General features: G+C 42.5%; 1 protein-coding gene across 1 annotated transcript in view; it reads right to left on the bottom strand.

Annotated features, from left to right (window-relative positions):
• Positions 1 to 24,886, bottom strand: part of LOC117507616 (NACHT, LRR and PYD domains-containing protein 12-like) — a 175,923-nt gene that overhangs the window by 21,002 nt on the left and 130,035 nt on the right. The window contains exon 15 of the mRNA XM_034167442.1: positions 4,771 to 4,941. Within this exon, the coding sequence (XP_034023333.1) occupies positions 4,771 to 4,941 (171 nt within the window). The remainder of the gene's footprint in view (positions 1 to 4,770; positions 4,942 to 24,886) is intronic.

The following is a 24,886-nucleotide window of genomic DNA, read 5'->3' as shown; positions in this document are numbered from 1 at the left end:
TTTTTTATTGTTTTGTGTGAAGTACCTTGAGGCAACACTGTTGTGAATTGGCACTTATATAAAATGAATAAATTGAAATTGAGACTTGCGTGTGCACATTCACGGTAGGAGATATATTGGCTTAAAACAGCATGCTGCTCCAGTATAGAGAACAGACTCCACACACATTGAGATCCAAAATTTGACAGACTCTCTCAAAGTAAAATAAAATGAACAAAGCTTTCCACAGACAAGAACAAAATACAAAAGGAAAAAACTGAACAGAGCACTCACCCACTTGTAGAATGATTTTCAAGGTTAAATATGTAAAGTCCACACCATCAAAGAAGCCCTCACGCACAGATCACGCACAATTGTTAGCTGGAAAATGACGTCCAGGTCCACTCCATCAAAGAAGTCGTCAGGAACGGTTCACATGTGATCGCCAGCTGGAGAATAATATCCAGGTCCGCTCCATCAAAGAAGTCATCACATTTGTATCACGTGTGATTGCCAGCTGGAGAATAATGTCCAGGTCCACTCCATCAAAGGCATTGTCAGGCACGGGGGGGGGGTATAGTTCCCCAGGAGCTGGGGTCTAGGTTGACTGTTAAAAGACAGACAGGGTCACGTCAGAGGATAAAAAAATAATAAGGCCCACTATACGATCAAAGTAACATCAAAGTAAGGCCATAGCAACATCAAAGTAACATCAAAGTAAAATCAGAAGATGTCTAAACAGTGTGAAAGTGATTTGTATGAATGTGACCAGTATGAATGGAATGACAAACAATTGAAGCACTGGACTCCTGACATGCCCCATTCCAGGGGACAAAAACGAAGAGTCTCTGTAAATTGTGAAATCATTCATTTGCACCACACCTGTTTGTGTTGAACGACGTAACTGGAAAGATACATTAGGTAAGATCATTCACCTTCTCCGGGAGGTTGAAGTAATGATACTTTCCAGCTAAACTGTTGACCAAACAGTAAAAGGGAAGAAAATAAATTGTCTGTTTAGGATTCCCTAGGAATCACCCCCCACAGATGACCAAAATGGGGAATACACCAATCGTGTTGCTATTGTTGCACAAAAAACAATTCACCTGAAGGTGATGTCAAATTTATGATAAGATGCGATGCTGAAGGACAGAAATATGTGGAAAAATGGAAGAGAAAACACGACTTCAAGGGCAAACTGATTGTGTCAGAGTGTGAGACACTATCAGACAAAATAGCTGCGGAGGCAGCAAGAAAGAAGGAGGGGGTGAGAAGAGACAATCAATCAATCAATCAATTTTTTTTTTATATAGCGCCAAATCACAACAAACAGTTGCCCCAAGGCGCTTTATATTGTAAGGCAAGGCCATACAATAATTATGTAAAACCCCAACGGTCAAAACGACCCCCTGTGAGCAAGCACTTGGCTACAGTGGGAAGGAAAAACTCCCTTTTAACAGGAAGAAACCTCCAGCAGAACCAGGCTCAGGGAGGGGCAGTCTTCTGCTGGGACTGGTTGGGGCTGAGGGAGAGAACCGGGAAAAAGACATGCTGTGGAGGGGAGCAGAGATTGATCACTAATGATTAAATGCAGAGTGGTGCATACAGAGCAAAAAGAGAAAGAAACAGTGCATCATGGGAACCCCCCAGCAGTCTACGTTTATAGCAGCATAACTAAAGGATGGTTCAGGGTCACCTGATCCAGCCCTAACTATAAGCTTTAGCAAAAAGGAAAGTTTTAAGCCTAATCTTAAAAGTAGAGAGGGTGTCTGTCTCCCTGATCTGAATTGGGAGCTGGTTCCACAGGAGAGGAGCCTGAAAGCTGAAGGCTCTGCCTCCCATTCTACTCTTACAAACCCTAGGAACTACAAGTAAGCCTGCAGTCTGAGAGCGAAGCGCTCTATTGGGGTGATATGGTACTACGAGGTCCCTAAGATAAGATGGGACCTGATTATTCAAAACCTTATAAGTAAGAAGAAGAATTTTAAATTCTATTCTAGAATTAACAGGAAGCCAATGAAGAGACAGAAAGCTGACAGAATTAAAAAGCGCCAAGAAGTGGTTAGAGCAAGCTAACAAATGAAAGGATGCAATTAAAAACAAAAGACTTAAAAGAAAAACAGACACTTTATTTGTGAGACCAGAAGACAATGAGACTGTGGTTAAACCAAGACAACAACAACAACAACAACAACAACAAGCAGCTCAGGTCCTCCCACCGCCGCTGGACCTGCCTGATCAACAGGGCCAGGCTGCGGGCGGAGACAGCCAACCGCCACCTCAGGGAGGCCCTTCACAACACACAAGGCTGAAAAAGAAACAGGACACAAAGCAAGAAAGTGAAAACGTATCATGGGCATCGTAGGGTCCCAGAACAAGGTTGACCAGGTTATACAGAATACATATCACCACCGGGCCCGAATTCAAATTTGTATCCATCATTAAAAGGCATGTACCCCATGGTTCAAGTACCAAATCCCCATGGGACAGCAGGAAATCCATTCACATATGTCTTTCGTCCTTGGACAAAAGACGAAGCCCATAAGGCTACCAGTTCCCTCAATAACCCAAGCGTCGATGTGGACGAATGGATCGTCCAATTCAACGATCTGGTACAAAGCTACTGATTAAATGGACAAGAAATTGGGGAAGCCCTTCAATGTGCTCTTGGACGGAATCGGGTGCATGTCCGAGGTACATACTCGTACACAGGCCGCGATGCTCAGGGCACTGTATGTCAATATACTGACGACATGGCTGAACCACTAAAGGCTTAATTTGATGCAGTCATGGCCAACATGAAGACAAAATTCAAGCCAAAAGCAAATTATGAAAAAAAAACTGCAGCAAAACAGAAATCTGATGAGGATGTAGATGATTTTCTAGTCCGATTAGAAAAAGTGTTCAGAGTCCACAGCGGCATTCCACACTCAGATGATGCAGACGGGCCATATCACAATCAATTGAAGCAAGTTCTGATACAAAATTTTAGTCCCGCCATCAGCTCCTACATTACTAAACATTGTGTGGAAATGGACTCAAAGAATGTTTCAGGAATTATGGATTGGGCACGACATGCTGAAAAATTATACAAAACCAAGAAATTGAAAAATACTCCTCCTGTTACTGTATTCTACAGCAAAGATGACATGTCAATCAAATCAGATAGTAACAGTGAGATTTACTTCCAAAGAGGCTTCACTCCTGGACGTGGACATGGTCATCTCCACGGACGTGGAGGCTTCCAGGCGAGAGGTTGGGGTAGATCAGCACCACCCCCGGACTCCCCAAGAACATACAAACCAAATGATATACGAGGTCTGTTAGAAAAGTAACGGACCTTTTTATTTTTTGCAAAAACTATATGGATTTGAATCATGTGTGATTGCATCAGCCAAGCTTGAACCTTCGTGCGCATGCATGAGTTTTTTCACGCCTGTCGGTTGCGTCATTCGCCTGTGAGCACACCTTGTGGGAGGAGTGGTCCAGCCCCCTCATCGGATTTTCATTGTCAGGAAATTGGCTGATCGACTGCCGCTTTGCTTCATCAAAATTTTTTCACAAAGTGGGAGAGACAGCCAAGTGGAAACCATATGGAAAATTCAGATGGCTTTCGGTGAAGATCTTATGGGGATCACAGAGATTAAGGACAATAACAACTGGATTAAAGATGGCCCACAGCGGCGGATGGCGCGCCGCGCACCGAGCGGCGATTGACAGGCTCAAACGACCAGATCATATTGAAAGTGAACGCTTTGTTGATCTGGGACGTCGTCTGACTACCAGAGAAATGGCAAGACAGCTAGACATAGCACTTTTTCGGCAGATTCCACTGTTACAGGACTTTTTGTAATGGAAAGAGGAGCGGAGAAATTCGCCACGAAGCCGGTCATGGCGCGGGACGAAAGCACCTCCGTGTTGGTCCACAGGACAAGCCCTAACATGCCCAGCTCTTGCACCATTTAGAAAATTCAGATGGCTTTCGGTGGCTTTTCAGGTCGTGTGACTATCCGAGAAATTGTGGACGGGCTGGACATGCCACAACATGTCCTGTGAGGCTTCATCACGACGTTGCTTTTTGTTCTGTGCTCTGCACCTCCGTCCCGACGCGCGAATCCCTCCGCACGTCTTTTCATGACAAAAAACTCCTGTAACAGTGGAATGTGCCGTTCATTTCCAAAGTAAACACTTTGTTGATCCGGGACGTCGTCTGACTACTATAGAAATGGCAGAAGAGTTTGACATCAGCACTTTTTTGGCTCACTCAATCACTCAGGGAGAGAAATACAAAATTAGTGAGACTTACAATCATGAATACTTTGATTTTGTGTTGCTAACTGGGATGTTAAAAAACATGCAACATAGCCTTTAAAGTCTTTTCATGCTGTGTCACTTTATTTCCAGAACCACTGATGGTATTTTAATATTTTCTATAATCCAGTGCAAGTGAACCTGTAATGGTCCAAACCTGAAAAACTGCAGGACTTTAGAGAATCAAACCTAAAAATTTTGAATTCTTCACCCTAAGACTCCAAGAATGAAAAAAGCTTTGTTGGATCTCAGAGATGTACCATGAAAAAGCTTTTCTGAAGCTCTTTCATGTGATGCCTGTGAGGAGACACCAGACTTGACTAATCACCTGTGGCTGCAACAGGTGCACATGGAGAACATGCAGGACAGCAGGTGTGTTTTTCAGTGTGAGGTGTCTGATGTCAGCTTGGTGTGTCAGGTCCACATGAACCAGTGGGAAATGTCTCCACATGGAGCTCCTCCATCAGACTGAGTCCATACCTGAGAGAGTCCAGAGTCCAGCATGGATCTTTCAGTCTAGCAGACAGCAGCTTGACTGAGTCTCCTGGATGGTTGTAGCTCAGGTCCAGCTCTCTGAGATGGAAGGGGTTGGAGGTCAGAGCTGAGGCCAGAGAAGCACAGCCTTCATGTGTGATCAGACAGCCTGACAGCCTGCACACACACAAACCAGTAGACACAATGTGAGGACAGTGTCAGATCGTCCCCACTTTGCAGGAGCCCGGACACACCGATGTCTGAGGCAGGATGAGCTCATTACTGTGGTTACAAACACTGAACATGACAGGCAGCAAAGCTGCAGCTTCACTAATCTATGGAGCTGCTGCACACATGGATGAGTCCTGACCTGAGAGTCTCCAGGTGACAGCGTGGACTCTTCAGTCCAGAAGACAGCAGTTTCACTACTGAATCCTGTAGCTGGTTGTTACTCAAGTCCAGTTCTCTCAGACGAGAGGACTGAGAGCTGAGATGTGATGACAGAACTTCACAGCTTCTCTCTGATAGATCACACAAACTCAGCCTGAAGACAAAGTCAACAACAAGAAAAAGATTTGTGTCATCATACAAAGGTTCCAGTTTGTTCTAGACCTCAGACAGTATTCATAAATCAGCTTTGGAACACAGAGTCAAACACTGAAGTGTTTTTATTCAGTCAAACACTATCACTAACAGGATCAGCAGGGAACCTGGACGATGCCAAGGTAGACAGCAAAAACATGAACTGTCTTTGATTAAAGACATCAACAGCATTAAAAACAGAGTGAGATTAAAGACAACTTTAAGCCTTTTTGGTGCATTTTGATATGACTGATCAATACGTTCAATGATTTAACATTAGGAGTTAATGTTTGCTGAATATTTGAACATGTGGACAGAAAGAAAGTTCTGTGTCCAAACATATGCGTCATTCCAACTGAAATCACCCAGTTTTGAAAAAAATTCCCAGGTCACCCCTCAGCTTTATTCTGCCAAATTTATATGTTAATCACATTCCAAAGTTAGGGTGAAATGCCAAATATTAAGTCTGTATCTTGAAAACGTTTGAAGTTACAGCCTTTGGAAATTTTTGTGAATTTTTCACATATCATGAAAATGGTGTTTTCTACTAACTTTGCACGTTAATAATGACGAAAATAGGGTTGAAAATAATATGCCTCACAGCTTTGAAACTGCTCATGCCAGGCTAACGTTTGGTGTAGAGCTGAGGAATTGTGGTAATTTGGGTGTATCTAGTGTGATCTGCCTTCCACAAAGGCCTCAAAATGGTAGAAAACCCAAAATTGTACATATCGTTCGCATCTTTGATTAGTTCAAAATCAAAGAAATATACCAGCTATGGCTATAGGAGTTTTTGTATGACGGTTTGTGATATAATGAAACATATCTGCACATTTAAATGATATACCAGGTTGTTTTAACAAAATTTATAGTTGTTGAAAAAAATGCTAATTTTAAAAAAAGTGTCAAAATATACTGATTTTTATCACCCTAGATGCCAATGTGGACAGTTGTCTATCATATTGATATTTTTGCCATATATTCTTACATATCTCAAGACGATGTATGTGTTGTTATTAAGCTTCCTTTGTGTGATTTTGTCTTCAAATCAGAACGTAGTCATAATAATATTTTTTTGGCAGAATCATGATAACAAATATGCAATTTGAAAAAAAAAAATTACAGACTATCTTACACATACACAATTTCATTGTTTTACTTAATAAATTACCAAAAATGATAGAATCTCAACTGATTTTTACTTGGAATGCATTTTTCTTGGAATGCTGTGTTCTTTTTTCGCCCTCTGCTATGTCCAAATAAATCAATTTTAGTTTCATCAGTCCACAGCACCTTATTCCAAAATAAAGCTGGCTTGTTCAAATGTGCTTTAGCATAACTCAAGCGACTCTGTTTGTGGCATGTACGCCGAAAAGGGTTCCTCTGCATTACAGCATCATACAGCATCTCTTTGTGCAAAGTGCGCTGTATAGTTGAACGATGCACAAAGACACTATGTGCAGCAAGATCATGTTGTAGGTCTTTGGAGCAGGTCTGTGGGCTGACTATGACTGTTCTCACCATCCTTCGCTTCAGCTTATCTGAGATTTTTCTTGGCCTGCCACTTCAGGCCTTAACTAGCACTGTGCCTGTGGTCTTCCATTTCCTCACTATGTTCCTCACAGTGGAAACTGACAGCTGAGATAGCTTTTTGTATCTTTCCCCTAAACCATGATGTTGAACAATCTGTGTTTTCAGGTCATTTGAGAGTTGTTTAGAGGCTCCCATGTTGCCATTCATTAGAAGAGATGCAAAGAGGGGAAGCATTTGCAAATGGTCATCTTAAATACGCTCATGACTGGATTCACTGTGGAAAGAGGTCAAGGGTCAATGAGCTTAGCAAACCAATTTTGTGTTCCAATAATTAGTGCTAAATGTATTTAAATCAATAAAATGACAAGGGTGCCCAAATTGATGCACCTGACAATTTTTGTTTAAATAATTAATGCACACTTTCTGTAAATACGAGAAACTTCATTTCACTTCTCAAATATCAGTGTGTTCATCTGCTATATGATATATTTAACTGACATTTCTGATCCAGACAACCAATTATTTATAAAGGAAAATCCTGAAAATTATCAGGGGTGCCCAAACTTTTACATACAACTGTATATCTACCCTCTCTTGCTTGCCTCTACTGGTGGTTGGCTCTCACTGCGGTATTGTATCACTTCCTGTTCCGGAGCACAGCGGTGTTTTGCTGTATCTGTTAGCTGTTTAATCTGCGCAGTTAGATTGATCTAGTTATCTAGATTACGATTTGTTTCCCAGTGTAATCTTTACGTGCCTTAACTAAAGCACTCCTTCTGCTGAATCACCTCTAAATTATTTACACATTATTCACTTTGCATGTTCTTAGGAATCCGCTAGCTTAGCGTAGCTACTAGCTCTTAGCCGATTTAGCATGGCGGCTTCTCCTGTCTCTCCCGCACTTTTCTGCTCTGGGTGTGAAATGTTTAGTTATTCCTCGGCCTCCTTTAGCAGTAATGGTACTTGTAATAAGTGTAGCTTATTCGTAGCTTTGGAGGCCAGGCTGGGCGAATTGGAGACTCGGCTCCGCACCGTGGAAAATTCTACAGCTAGCAAGGCCCCTGTAGTCGGTGCGGACCAAGGTAGCTTAGCCGCCGTTAGTTCCCCCCTGGCAGATCCCGAGCAGCCGGGAAAGCAGGCCGACTGGGTGACTGTGAGGAGGAAGCGTAGCCCTAAACAGAAGCCCCGTGTACACCGCCAACCCGTTCACATCTCTAACCGTTTTTCCCCACTCGACGACACACCCGCCGAGGATCAAACTCTGGTTATTGGCGACTCTGTTTTGAGAAATGTGAAGTTAGCGACACCAGCAACCATAGTCAATTGTCTTCCGGGGGCCAGAGCAGGCGACATTGAAGGAAATTTGAAACTGCTGGCTAAGGCTAAGCGTAAATTTGGTAAGATTGTAATTCACGTCGGCAGTAATGACACCCGGTTACGCCAATCGGAGGTCACTAAAATTAACATTAAATCGGTGTGTAACTTTGCAAAAACAATGTCGGACTCTGTAGTTTTCTCTGGGCCCCTCCCCAATCGGACCGGGAGTGACATGTTTAGCCGCATGTTCTCCTTGAATTGCTGGCTGTCTGAGTGGTGTCCAAAAAATGAGGTGGGCTTCATAGATAATTGGCAAAGCTTCTGGGGAAAACCTGGTCTTGTTAGGAGAGACGGCATCCATCCCACTTTGGATGGAGCAGCTCTCATTTCTAGAAATCTGGCCAATTTTCTTAAATCCTCCAAACCGTGACTATCCAGGGTTGGGACCAGGAAGCAGAGTTGTAGTCTTACACACCTCTCTGCAGCTTCTCTCCCCCTGCCATCCCCTCATTACCCCATCCCCGTAGAGACGGTGCCTGCTCCCAGACTACCAATAACCAGCAAAAATCTATTTAAGCATAAAAATTCAAAAAGAAAAAATAATATAGCACCTTCAGCTGCACCACAGACTAAAACAGTTAAATGTGGTCTATTAAACATTAGGTCTCTCTCTTCTAAGTCCCTGTTGGTAAATGATATAATAATTGATCAACATATTGATTTATTCTGCCTAACAGAAACCTGGTTACAGCAGGATGAATATGTTAGTTTAAATGAGTCAACACCCCCGAGTCACACTAACTGTCAGAATGCTCGTAGCACGGGCCGGGGTGGAAGATTAGCAGCAATCTTCCATTCCAGCTTATTAATTAATCCAAAACCCAGACAGAGCTTTAATTCATTTGAAAGCTTGTCTCTTAGTCTTGTCCATCCAAATTGGAAGTCCCAAAAACCAGTTTTATTTGTTATTATCTATCGTCCACCTGGTCGTTACTGTGAGTTTCTCTGTGAATTTTCAGACCTTTTGTCTGACTTAGTGCTTAGCTCAGATAAGATAATTATAGTGGGCGATTTTAACATCCACACAGATGCTGAGAATGACAGCCTCAACACTGCATTTAATCTATTATTAGACTCTATTGGCTTTGCTCAAAAAGTAAATGAGTCCACCCACCACTTTAATCATATCTTAGATCTTGTTCTGACTTATGGTATGGAAATAGAAGACTTAACAGTATTCCCTGAAAACTCCCTTCTGTCTGATCATTTCTTAATAACATTTACATTTACTCTGATGGACTACCCAGCAGTGGGGAATAAGTTTCATTACACTAGAAGTCTTTCAGAAAGCGCTGTAACTAGGTTTAAGGATATGATTCCTTCTTTATGTTCTCTAATGCCATATACCAACACAGTGCAGAGTAGCTACCTAAACTCTGTAAGGGAGATAGAGTATCTCATCAATAGTTTTACATCCTCATTGAAGACAACTTTGGATGCTGTAGCTCCTCTGAAAAAGAGAGCTTTAAATCAGAAGTGTCTGACTCCGTGGTATAACTCACAAACTCGTAGCTTAAAGCAGATAACCCGTAAGTTGGAGAGGAAATGGCGTCTCACTAATTTAGAAGATCTTCACTTAGCCTGGAAAAAGAGTCTGTTGCTCTATAAAAAAGCCCTCCGTAAAGCTAGGACATCTTTCTACTCATCACTAATTGAAGAAAATAAGAACAACCCCAGGTTTCTTTTCAGCACTGTAGCCAGGCTGACAAAGAGTCAGAGCTCTATTGAACTGAGTATTCCATTAACTTTAACTAGTAATGACTTCATGACTTTCTTTGCTAACAAAATTTTAACTATTAGAGAAAAAATTACTCATAACCATCCCAAAGACGTATCGTTATCTTTGGCTGCTTTCAGTGATGCCGGTATTTGGTTAGACTCTTTCTCTCCGATTGTTCTGTCTGAGTTATTCTCATTAGTTACTTCATCCAAACCATCAACATGTTTATTAGACCCCATTCCTACCAGGCTGCTCAAGGAAGCCCTACCATTATTTAATGCTTCGATCTTAAATATGATCAATCTATCTTTGTTAGTTGGCTATGTACCACAGGCTTTTAAGGTGGCAGTAATTAAACCATTACTTAAAAAGCCATCACTTGACCCAGCTATCTTAGCTAATTATAGGCCAATCTCCAACCTTCCTTTTCTCTCAAAAATTCTTGAAAGGGTAGTTGTAAAACAGCTAACTGATCATCTGCAGAGGAATGGTCTATTTGAAGAGTTTCAGTCAGGTTTTAGAATTCATCATAGTACAGAAACAGCATTAGTGAAGGTTACAAATGATCTTCTTATGGCCTCGGACAGTGGACTCATCTCTGTGCTTGTTCTGTTAGACCTCAGTGCTGCTTTTGATACTGTTGACCATAAAATTTTATTACAGAGATTAGAGCATGCCATAGGTATTAAAGGCACTGCGCTGCGGTGGTTTGAATCATATTTGTCTAATAGATTACAATTTGTTCATGTAAATGGGGAATCTTCTTCACAGACTAAAGTTAATTATGGAGTTCCACAAGGTTCTGTGCTAGGACCAATTTTATTCACTTTATACATGCTTCCCTTAGGCAGTATTATTAGACGGTATTGCTTAAATTTTCATTGTTACGCAGATGATACCCAGCTTTATCTATCCATGAAGCCAGAGGACACACACCAATTAGCTAAACTGCAGGATTGTCTTACAGACATAAAGACATGGATGACCTCTAATTTCCTGCTTTTAAACTCAGATAAAACTGAAGTTATTGTACTTGGCCCCACAAATCTTAGAAACATGGTGTCTAACCAGATCCTTACTCTGGATGGCATTACCCTGACCTCTAGTAATACTGTGAGAAATCTTGGAGTCATTTTTGATCAGGATATGTCATTCAAAGCGCATATTAAACAAATATGTAGGACTGCTTTTTTGCATTTACGCAATATCTCTAAAATCAGAAAGGTCTTGTCTCAGAGTGATGCTGAAAAACTAATTCATGCATTTATTTCCTCTAGGCTGGACTATTGTAATTCATTATTATCAGGTTGTCCTAAAAGTTCCCTAAAAAGCCTTCAGTTAATTCAAAATGCTGCAGCTAGAGTACTGACGGGGACTAGAAGGAGAGAGCATATCTCACCCATATTGGCCTCTCTTCATTGGCTTCCTGTTAATTCTAGAATAGAATTTAAAATTCTTCTTCTTACTTATAAGGTTTTGAATAATCAGGTCCCATCTTATCTTAGGGACCTCGTAGTACCATATCACCCCAATAGAGCGCTTCGCTCTCAGACTGCAGGCTTACTTGTAGTTCCTAGGGTTTGTAAGAGTAGAATGGGAGGCAGAGCCTTCAGCTTTCAGGCTCCTCTCCTGTGGAACCAGCTCCCAATTCAGATCAGGGAGACAGACACCCTCTCTACTTTTAAGATTAGGCTTAAAACTTTCCTTTTTGCTAAAGCTTATAGTTAGGGCTGGATCAGGTGACCCTGAACCATCCCTTAGTTATGCTGCTATAGACGTAGACTGCTGGGGGGTTCCCATGATGCACTGTTTCTTTCTCTTTTTGTTCTGTATGCACCACTCTGCATTTAATCATTAGTGATCGATCTCTGCTCCCCTCCACAACATGTCTTTTTCCTGGTTCTCTCTCTCAGCCCCAACCAGTCCCAGCAGAAGACTGCCCCTCCCTGAGCCTGGTTCTGCTGGAGGTTTTGTTCCTGTTAAAAGGGAGTTTTTCCTTCCCACTGTCGCCAAGTGCTTGCTCACAGGGGGTCGTTTTGACCGTTGGGGTTTTACATGATTATTGTATGGCCTTGCCTTACAATATAAAGCGCCTTGGGGCAACTGTTTGTTGTGATTTGGCGCTATATAAAAAAAATTGATTGATTGATTGATTGATATCAGATAAGTGATGTGTGATTGAATAGGATCAGATAAATGGTAAATGGACTGCATTTATATAGCGCTTTTCCATCTGCATCAGACGCCCAAAGCGCTTTACAATTGCGCCTCACATTCACCCATTCACACAAACACACTCACACACCAATGTCAGGGTGCTGCCATGCAAGGCACTCTCTACACACCGGGAGCAATGCGAGGATTAAGGACCTTGCCCAAGGGCCCTTAGTGATTTTCCGGTCTGGCTGGGTCATGAACCGAGGACCCTCTGAAGCCCATCGTTTAACTGTTAGACTATCACCTCCCCTAAACTTTATTGATCACTGCAGGGAAATGAATCCCCTGGATTTAACCTGTACTAATCACATTAGAATTGTATAGCTGAAATGCAGCACCCAAAAACCAAACCCCAACCTGCACCAGCAGGAAATGACGCAAACTTGGAAGGGGGAAATGTTGCAGTTCCTTGAATGGCAACTTGAGGCTGACTACAGAAAAGAGTTACTTTCCACAGAAGCCCATGTTTAAATGTCCAATTTTACAGCAAAAATAAACATGTTTACAGCCTGGAACAACAAATGGTTTTGGTGTCCACAAATTGTTCCCCCTCCATGACAAGGACAAACGGAATTTTTTTTATTTTTTGTTTTCTTCGGTTTTTGAATAGCTCATCACTTTACCATGTTATTTTATTGAGAGAAAAGCAGTTTCCCAATACAATGTGAAAAAAATAAACAATTCTCCATTTTGAGTATACAAAGAAGAAAAAAAAGACAACCCTATATGATGGAAAAGAAGCAGAAAAAGATCAAATGTGCAAAATCAGCCCCCATAATTTCCAAAAAGTAGTTTAAATAAAAACAGATCCAAGTAAAACCACACACTAAATGCCCCCAGCCCACCCGACCCTGGCTCAGTCAGAACAGCCACATAATTCTGTAAAGAACAGTGGTGAAGAGTGGCAGACCTGATTTCAGTCTGGCAACAGCTGTAATTCCATAAAATAAGATATAAATGGTTGATGGAAAAACGTACCACTGGATTCACTGTATATTTAATTTTTTCCAATTTTGTAAAAACATGGTTCTTTTTAATCATTGAAAGATAGAGGAACAGTTCGCTAATTTCCAATGTAACAAGATAGTCCGTCTCACTAACAATGATGCAAACACTACAATATCATTCTATATGGAGGTTAACGAAACTGAACTATCAGGAATCCCAAATATAGCTACACATAGGCATGGCTACAGAGTGATTCCCAGAACATCTGACATATTCCAAAGAAATTAAGCCAAAAAATATGCAGGTTCAGACAAAGTAAGAACATATGATATATATGTTTTATGTGCAGCGCCTTGAGATGATACTGTTGTGATTTGGCACTCTATAAGTTTAATAAATTAAATTAAATATGAACTAAATGGCAAGGAGAGCCATGACATATATCATATTTGTCTTCTATCACAGGAAATATTTCAGAAAGTCTTGATTTAGAGAAATTAACCTATTTAGAACTTTAAATGGGATAAATCCAAGCCGTGCACAAGAGGAAGTGGTTCTAATCCTATCTATAGCTTTATCCCACAGTGCATCCTTCATTTTCATACCCAGTTACTTTTCCCATGTAATCTTAATTTTAATGATCAAATCTGACTTCAAGGAAAGATGTGATCATAAGACTTTGAAATAGATCCTTTTTCATGTGAATTAAAGGAGAGCAAATCCTCTCAGCACTGTTTATGGGGTATTGTGCACAGTGCAAGCTGAACATTTTGTGGAGCTGTGAAGTTCGACCGCGCACAGCCCCATGCAGCTGTGGAATTCGACTGCATGCAGCCCCGTGCAGCTGTAGAGTTGGATCACGCGCGACCCCGTGCAGCTGTAGAGTTCAATCACGAGCAGCCCGTGCAGCTGTAGAGTTCAATCACGAGCACCCCGTGCAGCTGTAGAGTTCAATCACGAGCAGCCCGTGCAGCTGTAGAGTTCAATCACGAGCAGCCCGTGCAGCTGTAGAGTTCAATCACGAGCAGCCCGTGCAGCTGTAGAGTTCAATCACGAGCAGCCCGTGCAGCTGTAGAGTTCAATCACGAGCACCCCGTGCAGCTGTAGAGTTCAATCACGAGCAGCCCGTGCAGCTGTAGAGTTCAATCACGAGCAGCCCGTGCAGCTGTAGAGTTCGATCACGAGCAGCCCGTGCAGTTGTGGAGTTCGATCATGCTCAGCCCTGTGATGTCCAATCATGCACAGCCCTGTGCAGTTGTGGAGTTCAATCATGCACAGCCCTGTGCAGTTGTGGAGTTCAATCATGCACAGCCCCGTGGATCTGTGAGGTCCGATCGCAGAGCTGCCCTGTGGGGGGGCTCCAAAACTCTGATCGCAGAGTGAAGAGGGTCTCTTACGTGTGGGAAGGAAATGTCCATCCTGAGGGGATGTTTCGTGGTGACAGACAGTGAGTGGGAGAGTGAGGGAGAGGGGCAGGTGAATGACAGATTTATCACATATCACACATGACACATATTTTGGGCTGTTGGAGAACAGTGATTGGACACATGTGGGGCATCAACATGTTACATGTCAGACCACATCACGGACTGCTTGTTATAGCGGGTGCATTCACTGGTGATGATGGCTGTGCACGGACGTGATCTGATGACCATGATAAATCTCTCATGCACCACAGTGGGGACCTGCACTACATGATAACAGTCCAAATGTTGGATGACATTTGGGGTCCAGTAGAGTGATATGCCAGTTCTTGGAGGTCCCATAATCAGGTCCCATCTTATCTTAGGGACCTCGTAGTACCATATCACCCCAATAGAGCGCTTCGCTCTCAGACTGCAGGCTTACTTGTAGTTCCTAGGGTTTGTAAGAGTAGAATGGGAGGCAGAGCCTTCAGCTTTCAGGCTCCTCTCCTGTGGAACCAGCTCCCAATTCAGATCAGGGAGACAGACACCCTCTCTACTTTTAAGATTAGGCTTAAAACTTTCCTTTTTGCTAAAGCTTATAGTTAGGGCTGGATCGGGTGACCCTGAACCATCCCTTAGTTATGCTGCTAGTTATAGACTTAGTTATAGACTTAGACTTTAGTTATAGACTTAGACTGCTGGGGGGTTCCCATGATGCACTGTTTCTTTCTCTTTTTGCTCTGTATGCACCACTCTGCATTTAATCATTAGTGATCGATCTCTGCTCCCCTCCACAGCATGTCTTTTTCCTGGTTCTCTCCCTCAGCCCCAACCAGTCCCAGCAGAAGACTGCCCCTCCCTGAGCCTGGTTCTGCTGGAGGTTTCTTCCTGTTAAAAGGGAGTTTTTCCTTCCCACTGTAGCCAAGTGCTTGCTCACAGGGGGTCGTTTTGACCGTTGGGGTTTTACATAATTATTGTATGGCCTTGCCTTACAATATAAAGCGCCTTGGGGCAACTGTTTGTTGTGATTTGGCGCTATATAAAAAAAAATTGATTGATTGATTGATTGACTCTGTCGAAAACCCATAATAATGTCTTATCTGTATGGAGACAGACTCTAAAATGATTTATGCTTGCTTTCACCCTCTTATGTGTTTGAGAAAATAAAAACTGAGGGGAGGGAGACGGGCTTTTCAGAGAGAGGTACTGAGCGTTCGAGCAACTGTCTCTCTCTTGAGCAAGTGTCTCTTGTGGTTATTTTCTGTGTCTTAAGCTTTGGGTTGTCTTGTTTTAACAGGTTTAACCCTGACATTTTCAAGGTCCTTCGAGCCAGATGTCAACAAACCCGACGGTCGTCAGCCCATGAAGGAGGACTCTGTGGAAGACCATGGCCACGGCCTGGAACAAATCCCATTAAAGACCCTTTCCGGGGCACACTCCTCCCTGATGGGTCGGCGTTCATTAGGTTGAAGACATTCGAATTTCAGCAACAGAGATTAAACATGGGTGAGAACTGTTTTTCTTGGTACAAGCTTGGCGTGTGACTGGGGGTCACTGCTTAGAAAACCCCGTAATGGCTTTTGACTTGTCTTTTGGCTGTAAGGTGTTAGGAAAAGTCCTCTTACGGGTCCGGATCAGCACGAAAAACATCCTGTACAGTGTCGGGTAGGTAAAACCCTCGGTAGATGGGCCGTAAAATTTTGGGATAAATGTGTTCCCTTAATATTGTCCATGGGAAATATTAAAAAACAGTTGGCGGAGTTGAAACGTGGTAAAAGTGGTGTGAATGTGTTTTGTATGAATGAGAGTGTTCACAACTGCAACGCGAGTGGCCTGTCATCTCCCTAACCAAGAGACAAAAACAAAGCCACTGACTGAAGTAGGTTGTGGACATTCTATGTTGTAATTTTGTTGTGTCCAGTTTGAGAAACAACAGACCTGGAAAGAGGCTCTAGGCAAGGCTCACCCACCTCTCTGAGGTCGAAGTGGTGGCACTTTTCAGGTTGACCGTTGACCAAACAGTAAAAGGAAACAACAAACTGTTTGTTTAGATCTCCCTATGAGAAAACCCCACAAACGGCTAAAATGGGAACTTGTTGTTGCTCCTCCTGCAAAGATAATGCACAGCTGCAGTCAAACGATTACAGATATATGGAGGTAACATATCGAGGGTCGTCTAAACACCTAAAAATGTGGCGAAGGAAGTTTAACTTTTCGGGAAAACTACAGCCAGACTCAATAACAGAATTGGTTGATAACATAAAGGAGAAAACCAAAGATTCTACAAAAAGGCCAAAGAAATATGGATTGGAAAATGCCCAAAAATGGAAAGATGAGGCGCATAAAAGATGTGATGCAGAAAATAAAGCAATACAAAAGAAAAAGGGAGAAGACAACGAACATGAAATGGATAATGAAACTCCACGGGGTATGAATCCAACTACCCCTCCAAATCCTACAGTAAACCCTAATCCTGATTTAGGAGCAATGGCTTTGGGGCCCTCAGCACCTCCCCCTGACTACTCCCAAGTAGCAGAAACAGCCACACCACGACCTCCCATGCTAATAGATGAGGAGGTGGGCGGTCTAGCTGGAATGAAATTAAAAAGTGGCAAAGAGTTACCACCAATATTAATACCACAGGTAGTGTCAGGAAAGATGACTTTAAGCTTGCTTTCAGCTTGTTTTCATCTTGGAATATAATATGTGCCATGGGATTAATATACATGCTGTTGGATTAAACTGTACAGTGTTTGGTACCTTCCCGGAGTAAGTGAGGTCATACCGGACTTTTCCATTACAAATGGGGAGGCCCACGGAATGAACTCAGTGGTGAAGACGATGGAATATGTCTAAGAATGATTCTAACATGACAAGTATGATCGAATGAAGTATTAATGTGTTAAAAGTAATGTCTAAAAATGATTCTAACATGACAAGTATGATTAAATGAAGTATTAATGTGTTAAAATTAAGAGTTGATTAGAAAAAGTATGTTACAGATAAGTGAAATAAATGATTATATGAGTTGTTTTTCATAAGAGTGCAGAGTCAGAGGAAAAAAAGGAAGTGAAGAAGATGTCGCAAGCAGGGCAAGAAAAGCTGATGATAAACAACTTGAGAAATAAGTTACTGGCAAGGGGCCGCAGATGACTTCCAGTAAGCGAAGGAGAAGGGAGGAGGTTTTGAATCACCAGCGTCCCCATGGCAACCAAGATCATCTGAAGACAACAAAAGTCAAGCACATATATAAACTGTGAAACACCAGGAAACGGAGTTATTCTTCCAGGGAGAGGTGCTGTTGTCACTTCTCCCCTGCTACGAGGAGATCACAAGACTTGACCGTCTTGTGAGCAGCATCTGGAATCGTGGAGTGAGAGGATTGGAGCCATAAGAGATCATTTGAGAGAGTTTTCAACTCCCACTCAGGCCATCCAGTCACGGAGTAGCAGAGCATTGGAGAATAATCACTGGCCTTAAGTCTGAGTGAGGAATGTTCAACGTTTTCTCTCTCAAGGAACATCACAGCATACCAGAATGGATTAGATCAACTTTTGGTTGATTGAAGAAGGAATAAACTCTTATGTGGATTAACTTTCTGAAGGATTACAACATCACACAAGGATCGTGGTCAGCTAATGATTAATAGCTGATGAAGAGGAAATCAAGTTTATCGAGCTGGGGACTTAACCTCAAAAACCTCCTTCCCTCACTCCTAGAAAAATTGTTAAGAAGTCAATCCAGTCCCAGTCAAAGTAAGATCAGTCAGAATTATTGAATCAAAAACAAAAATCTCTGCCAATCATTATTCTAATTATATTTGAATTATTGTTGTGAAATTATCATCATATAACCTATTTTGATTATGTTATCGGCACTTGCAAAACCTGCAATAAATTTCCAAGCATGCAGTTAAAGTATTACGGCTCGGACATTGGATTTATTGATGCTTCTTAAGGTGTAAAAGTTAAAGTTTATTGGGTGTACAACATCAAAAAGGCTCTAAAAGGTTAGTCTGTTTTTTTTTTTAATGAAAATAACACATCCTGGGGACTCGCTGTATGAGTCACTAAATTCAAAATCTAGCAACATTCCAAGAGCCCTGATCCATAAGAGGAGAGCTGCCGTTAACGGGCGTGGCCGGTTCGTATCCTGGTTCCAGAGAAGGCTATTCGACTGGGGTGCGAGATCAGCGTCAGCGGGGTGGACGTCCGGATGGAGGCAGTGAGCGGCTAGACGAATCTCCTCGCCACCAGCTTGAACAGCCTTTGTGCAGCCCTGCCGGGTAATACCCGTGGAGACACGAAGGTCGGACCCCAGAGACGGAGAGCTGGTTTTGTACACAAACATATTCATCGGAGGGTGAGCGTGTGCTGTGTGTCCAAAAAAGCGGGATCTGACAACAACAAAAAAAAAAAACCCTCCAAAATCCTACACCAGGTCAGCAAGGCATGTATCCAATGATACAAGTGGCCAACCCTAATGTGGCCGAGGAACAACCTCAGCACATTTTGGTCTACAGAACCCGGACACAAGAAGACATAAAAAAGGCGTGTGAGGGGTTGTGTCCAATTAAAGAAGACGTGGAACAATTCATCACTGATTTAGAACAATTCCGACATTCTTATCACCTGAATGGAGTTGAGATGCAACAGGTTCTGATGACTGCTCTGGGGAATGATTGGAGCCATGTGAGGGGAAATTGGGATCCAGTAGAAAATAATGAACCAATGCATTATGATAGTGCAACATTAATCACCAGGCTCAATGAACTTCACACCCAAATAGAAGACATTAGATTGAGCATATCTAAACATGCTTTGGCTCATTCTATGCACCCTGCTGTGGAGGAGGGTGTTAATAATGAGGTGACACCTAGATTTACAGAATTTGATACTATTTCACTAGACGCGCTAGCAAAGCTCGTGACTTCTACAAAAAGCACAACCTGCCTATTTGACTATACCAACAAAATTGTTTAAGGACCTGTGGCCCGTTCTTGAGCCTACTGTGTTGGAAATTGTTAATCTTTCATTAAGCTCTGGTTCTGTTCCTGGGTGTTTTAAATCTGCAGTGATTAAACCATTGCTTAAGAAATCTGGTCTTGACCATGGTGTATTGAGTAATTACAGGCCGATATCAAATCTGTCCTTCTCTTCTAAAATTCTGGAAAAAGTGGTCTCATGGCAGCTTGTAGACCATCTTATTGAGAATGATCTTTTTGAGCCACTTCAGTCTGCTTTCAGAAAACATCACTCCACAGAGACAGCACTTACCAGAGTGGTGAATGATTTTCTGTGTGCAATGGATTCGGACACCACAATGGTTTTAGTGCTCTTGGATCTTAGTGCTGCGTTTGATACTGTGGATCATCGTGTTTTACTTGATAGGCTAGAAAATTACTTTGGGATTACTGGAAGTGTTCTTGCTTGGCTGACATCATACTTGTCCAGTCGTTCTTATTGTGTTGTGTATAATAACACTACTTCTGGTCTTGGTAAAATGAAATTTGGGGTTCCACAGGGGTCTGTGTTAGGCCCCTTGCTTTTCTCACTTTATATAGTGCCCCTTGGGCATATTCTGTGGCATTACAGGATTGCCTTTCATTGTTATGCTGATGATACTCAATTGTACATGCTGGTAACTGCTGGTAATCTTGCCCATATAAAAGCCTTAGAAGATTGCCTTATATCTGTGAGAAGTTGGTTGTCTAGTAATTTCCTACTCTTGAATTCTGATAAGACTGAAATGATGGTTCTTGGTCCAGCCACACATCGGCATCATTTTGACCAGTTGGCGCTTAATTTTGGTTCGTGTGTTGTGCTTCATACATACAAAGTGAGGAATCGGAGTACTTTTCGATCCTACACTGTCTTTTGGTCCCCACATTAGAGACATTACGAGGACTGCCTTCTTTCATCTGTGAAATGTGGCGAGGATTCATCCCATCCTGTATAATGTTGAGACTTTGATACATGCGTTTATTTCTTCCAGACTGGATTATTGTAATGCTTTATTTTCTGGCCTGCCACAGTCTAGCATTCAGGGACTTCAGTTGGTACAGAATGCTGCTGCCAGACTTTTGACACAAAGTAGAAGGTTTGACCACATTACTCCCATTCTGGGATCCCTTCACTGGCTACTGGTTTCTGCCAGATCAGATTTTAAAGTTTTATTGTTGGTTTATAAAAATGTTCATGGACTGGCACCTTCCTACCTGGCGGACTTGGTTAAGCCCTACGTACCTGCGAGGCCCTTGCGTTCGCAGGGCGCAGGGCTTCTGTGTGTTCCAAGGATGAACAAGAAGTCTGTGGGGTATAGAGCCTTCTCCTATCGTGGTCCGACTCTTTGGAATGATCTACCTGCTATTATTCAGCAGTCTGACACGGTGGAGACTTTTAAATCAAGACTGAAGACCCACTTTTTTAGACTGTCTTATCATTAATTTAATTTGTTTGTGTTTGCTTTGCAATTTCCTTTTATTCTTCTGTGTTTGATCTTTTTATTGTGCTTTTCTTGCTTTTAATTCTGATTTTAGATTAATTTGTGTTGTTGTGAATTGTGTGAAGCGGCTTGGGGCGACTTTGTCGTGAGTTGGCGCTATATAAATTAATAAATTGAAATTTGAAATTGAAATCTGAGAAAAGTTCAAACGGAGAGCTGATTATTCTGAAATGACTATGTGATGAGCATGACAAAAGTTTTTAAAGCAAACAGCAGATTACAAGAAAATAATGAAGAACAGGGAGCATACAGACAACAACTAAAAAAACGCTCTCCACTCCAGTTCATTACCGAACATATACCAATGGGTGAATAAACATTACATATGGTTTGCAACTGGAACTCTGTCATAATATATCACACATGCAGAAAAAGTGGCACAATCTAAAAAGAAAACTATAGCTGTAGGAGCAGTCCTAATGATGTATGAGGATGAAGTGTACTTTGCAGGAAGGAGCAGAGGTCAAAGTTGCGGCACAGTCAGAGGCCGAGGCCATGGGCGTGGGATAAATAGGGAGCTGATATGTTGGAAGTGTGGGAGGAATGGACACTTCTGCTGTATTAACCCGCAAAGATATGGAGAGCCGAATGAGTCAGCGTGACTAACTCCCAGAGAAGGTGAGGAAAGCCACAAGCAAGTTGATGAGGAGGATACAGAGTATGTTGTTGAGGTACATCATGCGGATGGTGATGTTCTAGACTGCGCTAATTTGGCTGAGGTTTTAATGAGTGATGTTGACAGACCCTCAGTAATGTTGTTAATTAATGGGCATTCCGTGGCATTCCTGTGTGATTCGGGAGCATGCAAGACAGTTTGCAAAGAGACTGATATCGGACTGAGACAAAGCAAAAACACAATGTACATGAGATCAGCTGCTGGACTGGTGTCCCCAGTACCACTCTCTTTGCCTACCATGATGAAAGATCCAAAAGGACGAACATGTAGGATCTCAGTTTTAATGTACCCGCATTGTCCCACTAATCTTTTGGGAAGAGATGCTATGACTGCTTTGGGATTAAGCATTGTCTCCACCCCTAAAGGCCAAATGGTGGTGAAGAGACAGAAAGAGCTGATGCAGGGCAATATCTTCATGGTAGAGGGAGAAGGCCAACCTTATTACTTCTGGGCTTTGGCTCTAAAGAGTGGCCCGGCCTACTACTCCCTGGAGGCCTTGCATCTCCCAAAAAGACAGAGACAATGGAACCGGGTGCATTGCACATAACTGTGGTACAAAAGATCATCTGGATTTGACCAAGAATATGATGATGCTTTGTCCAAACTATCTCCTGTGTTGGGAAAGTGTAGGAACACGGACCCACAACAGGGGGCGCAAATGAACGGACAATGGAGGAAGTCAAATAACAACACTTTACTGTTGTGAATAAGCACAACAAACACAACAGATTACAACAATAGACAAAGAAGTCAATTCACAAAATGTGTCACGTGGGCAGGCTCGAAGATAAGAGACATCTGTCCAAAGCAGAACCGGAACCACACGATTTCCTCCGCCACCGAACCCCGGGAATACTGGAGCCGCCAAGTCCCGAACTCCCAGGTGGCCACTGCCTCCGCGTGTCGGATCTGGTACTGCTGGCGAGGAACAAAAACAGTTAAATGTGGGTGCGTTTGCACCCAGCAACCTGTATGGCGGGAAAACCACCTCCACCTCTCGTCGGAAGAATGTCTGCTATTTAAAGCACAAAAGTAACAAAGTGTTAATGTCAAAAAGACAACACAGTTGGCTGAGTACTGTACCTCCTAGGTAGAGCGATATCTCGGCAAAGAGGTGGAGATGTCGTCTTGCTGATATACCACTGCTGATCAGATGATTGGGGACAGCTGTCGTAGGCGATAAGTGACAGCTGTCACCCCGGCTGCTCCTGTGAGGCGGCAGCACCCTCTGGTGCCTGGAGCCCGCACTCCAGACAGGGCGCCCTCTGGTGGTGGTGGTGGGCCAGCAGTACCTCCTCTTCAGCGGCCCACACAACATCCTGTCCAAGTAAATTTGGCCAATATGTACATTGATTCTGAAGGACGGGCAGGACTAGATGTGGATTTGAATTCACAATTGGAGAACCTGTACAGAGGATTCTCAGTTCCTCATATGTCTCTGATGAAGACATGTGAGGAAACCTGGAAAGATATTGAAGTTTTCGTAACAAAATGTCAAAAATCCCAGGACTGGGAAAGGCAGGAGAAAGGTGTGCATACCGCTACAAAATAAACTGGAAAGTTTACGGTACGCACTTCTCTTCATATGCATGAGCAAAACCGAAGGGAATGATCCTCCATCTTTCTATCTGAAGAGGATGAGGAGGATTGGAAAGTATACCTGAAGTATTGTGGTCACAAGGACCTGCGGATGTGGGTCTCATTAAAGGCACCAAACCTGTACAAATATGACCAAAATCTAAGTACAGACCATGCATGAGACAGTATCCATTAAAAATGGATGCAAAGGAAGGCATTAGACCTGTAATTGCTGATCTGTTGAAAGAAGCAGGAGTGCTGATCGATAGTTCAGATTCTCCATGTAATACGCCTATATTCCCAGTAAAGAAGACACCACCTTCTGTGGGATGGAGAATGGTCCAGGATCTACAGGCTGTAAACAGTGCTGTAGTCCAAGAAGCACCCTGTGTGCCTGATCCACACGCATTGTTAAATGCACTCAAACTAACTGCTAAATACTTTACGGTCGTGGATATAAGCAATGCCTTCTTCTCGATCCCAATTCATGAAGATAGTCAATTTTGGTTTGCATTTATATATGAGGGAAAGCGGTACACGTATACCAGACTACCTCAAGGTTACTGTGAAAGTCCTACTATATTTTCTCAAGCAATATCAGCAATTTGGCTAAATTTATTCCACCCAATGACAGTCAGATTCTGTTATATGTGGATGACATACTTTTGGCATCTGATATCAGAGAAGCATGAAAGCAGGATTCACTGTCATTATTGACCTTTTTAGCGGAAAATGGTCATAAAGCTAGTAAAAAGAAACTTCAGTTCTGTCGAGAAGAGGTCAAATATCTAGGCCACAATCTTAGTGCAGGAGGGAGGTCTATTTTAGCAGTTAGAAAAACTGCTTACTGCAAACACCTAAACACCTAAACCAGCGACAAAGAAACATATGATGTCCTTTCTGGGACTCACTAATTACTGCAAATTATGCCAAAATAGCCAAGCCATTGAGCTCTATCATGTATGAGGGAAATTTGGCAATGTTTTCTGCCATTACATGGACACCAGAGGATGAACAAGCATTTTGCGATCTGCACAACATTTGCCTTACCTGATTATGAAAAACCATTCATCCAAATGGTGGACTGCAAGGGAGAATTATTATTATTCTATTCTATTATTATTATTATTCTACCCACTTGGATCCTGTAGCTCGGCCCTACCCACCTGTGTCAGAGCTGTGGTAGCAGCCTCCTTGGAGGTGCAGGCGTCTGCTGGAGTGGTCTTGTTCCACCCCCTGACGTTAAAAGTTCCACACGCTGTGTCTGCCCTCCTCTATCAGAGAAATATAACTTTTTTTATCACCTGCCTGTCACCTGTCATGTATGGCCACTCTGTTCTCACAACTACATTTGACGTCGGAAAGATGTTCCACTCTCAAACCCGCTACCCTGCTACCCACCATTGAGGATGGAGCCAAACATGACTGCTTAGCAGAAGCAGAAGAAGTTCACAAACCAAGACCAGATCTAAAAGATACTCCAATTTTTGATTCTATTGTTCTCTTTGTGGATGGTTCATGTAAGAAAATTTCAGGCGGAACAAATGCATCAGGCTATGCTGTTGTGACAGCTACAACAGT

The sequence above is a fragment of the Thalassophryne amazonica genome, chromosome 3, assembly GCF_902500255.1.
Source record: "Thalassophryne amazonica chromosome 3, fThaAma1.1, whole genome shotgun sequence".
Classification (NCBI taxonomy): domain Eukaryota; kingdom Metazoa; phylum Chordata; class Actinopteri; order Batrachoidiformes; family Batrachoididae; genus Thalassophryne; species Thalassophryne amazonica.
The sequence above is the reverse complement of the archived record's forward strand: the minus strand, read 5'-3'. Positions and strand labels throughout refer to the sequence as shown.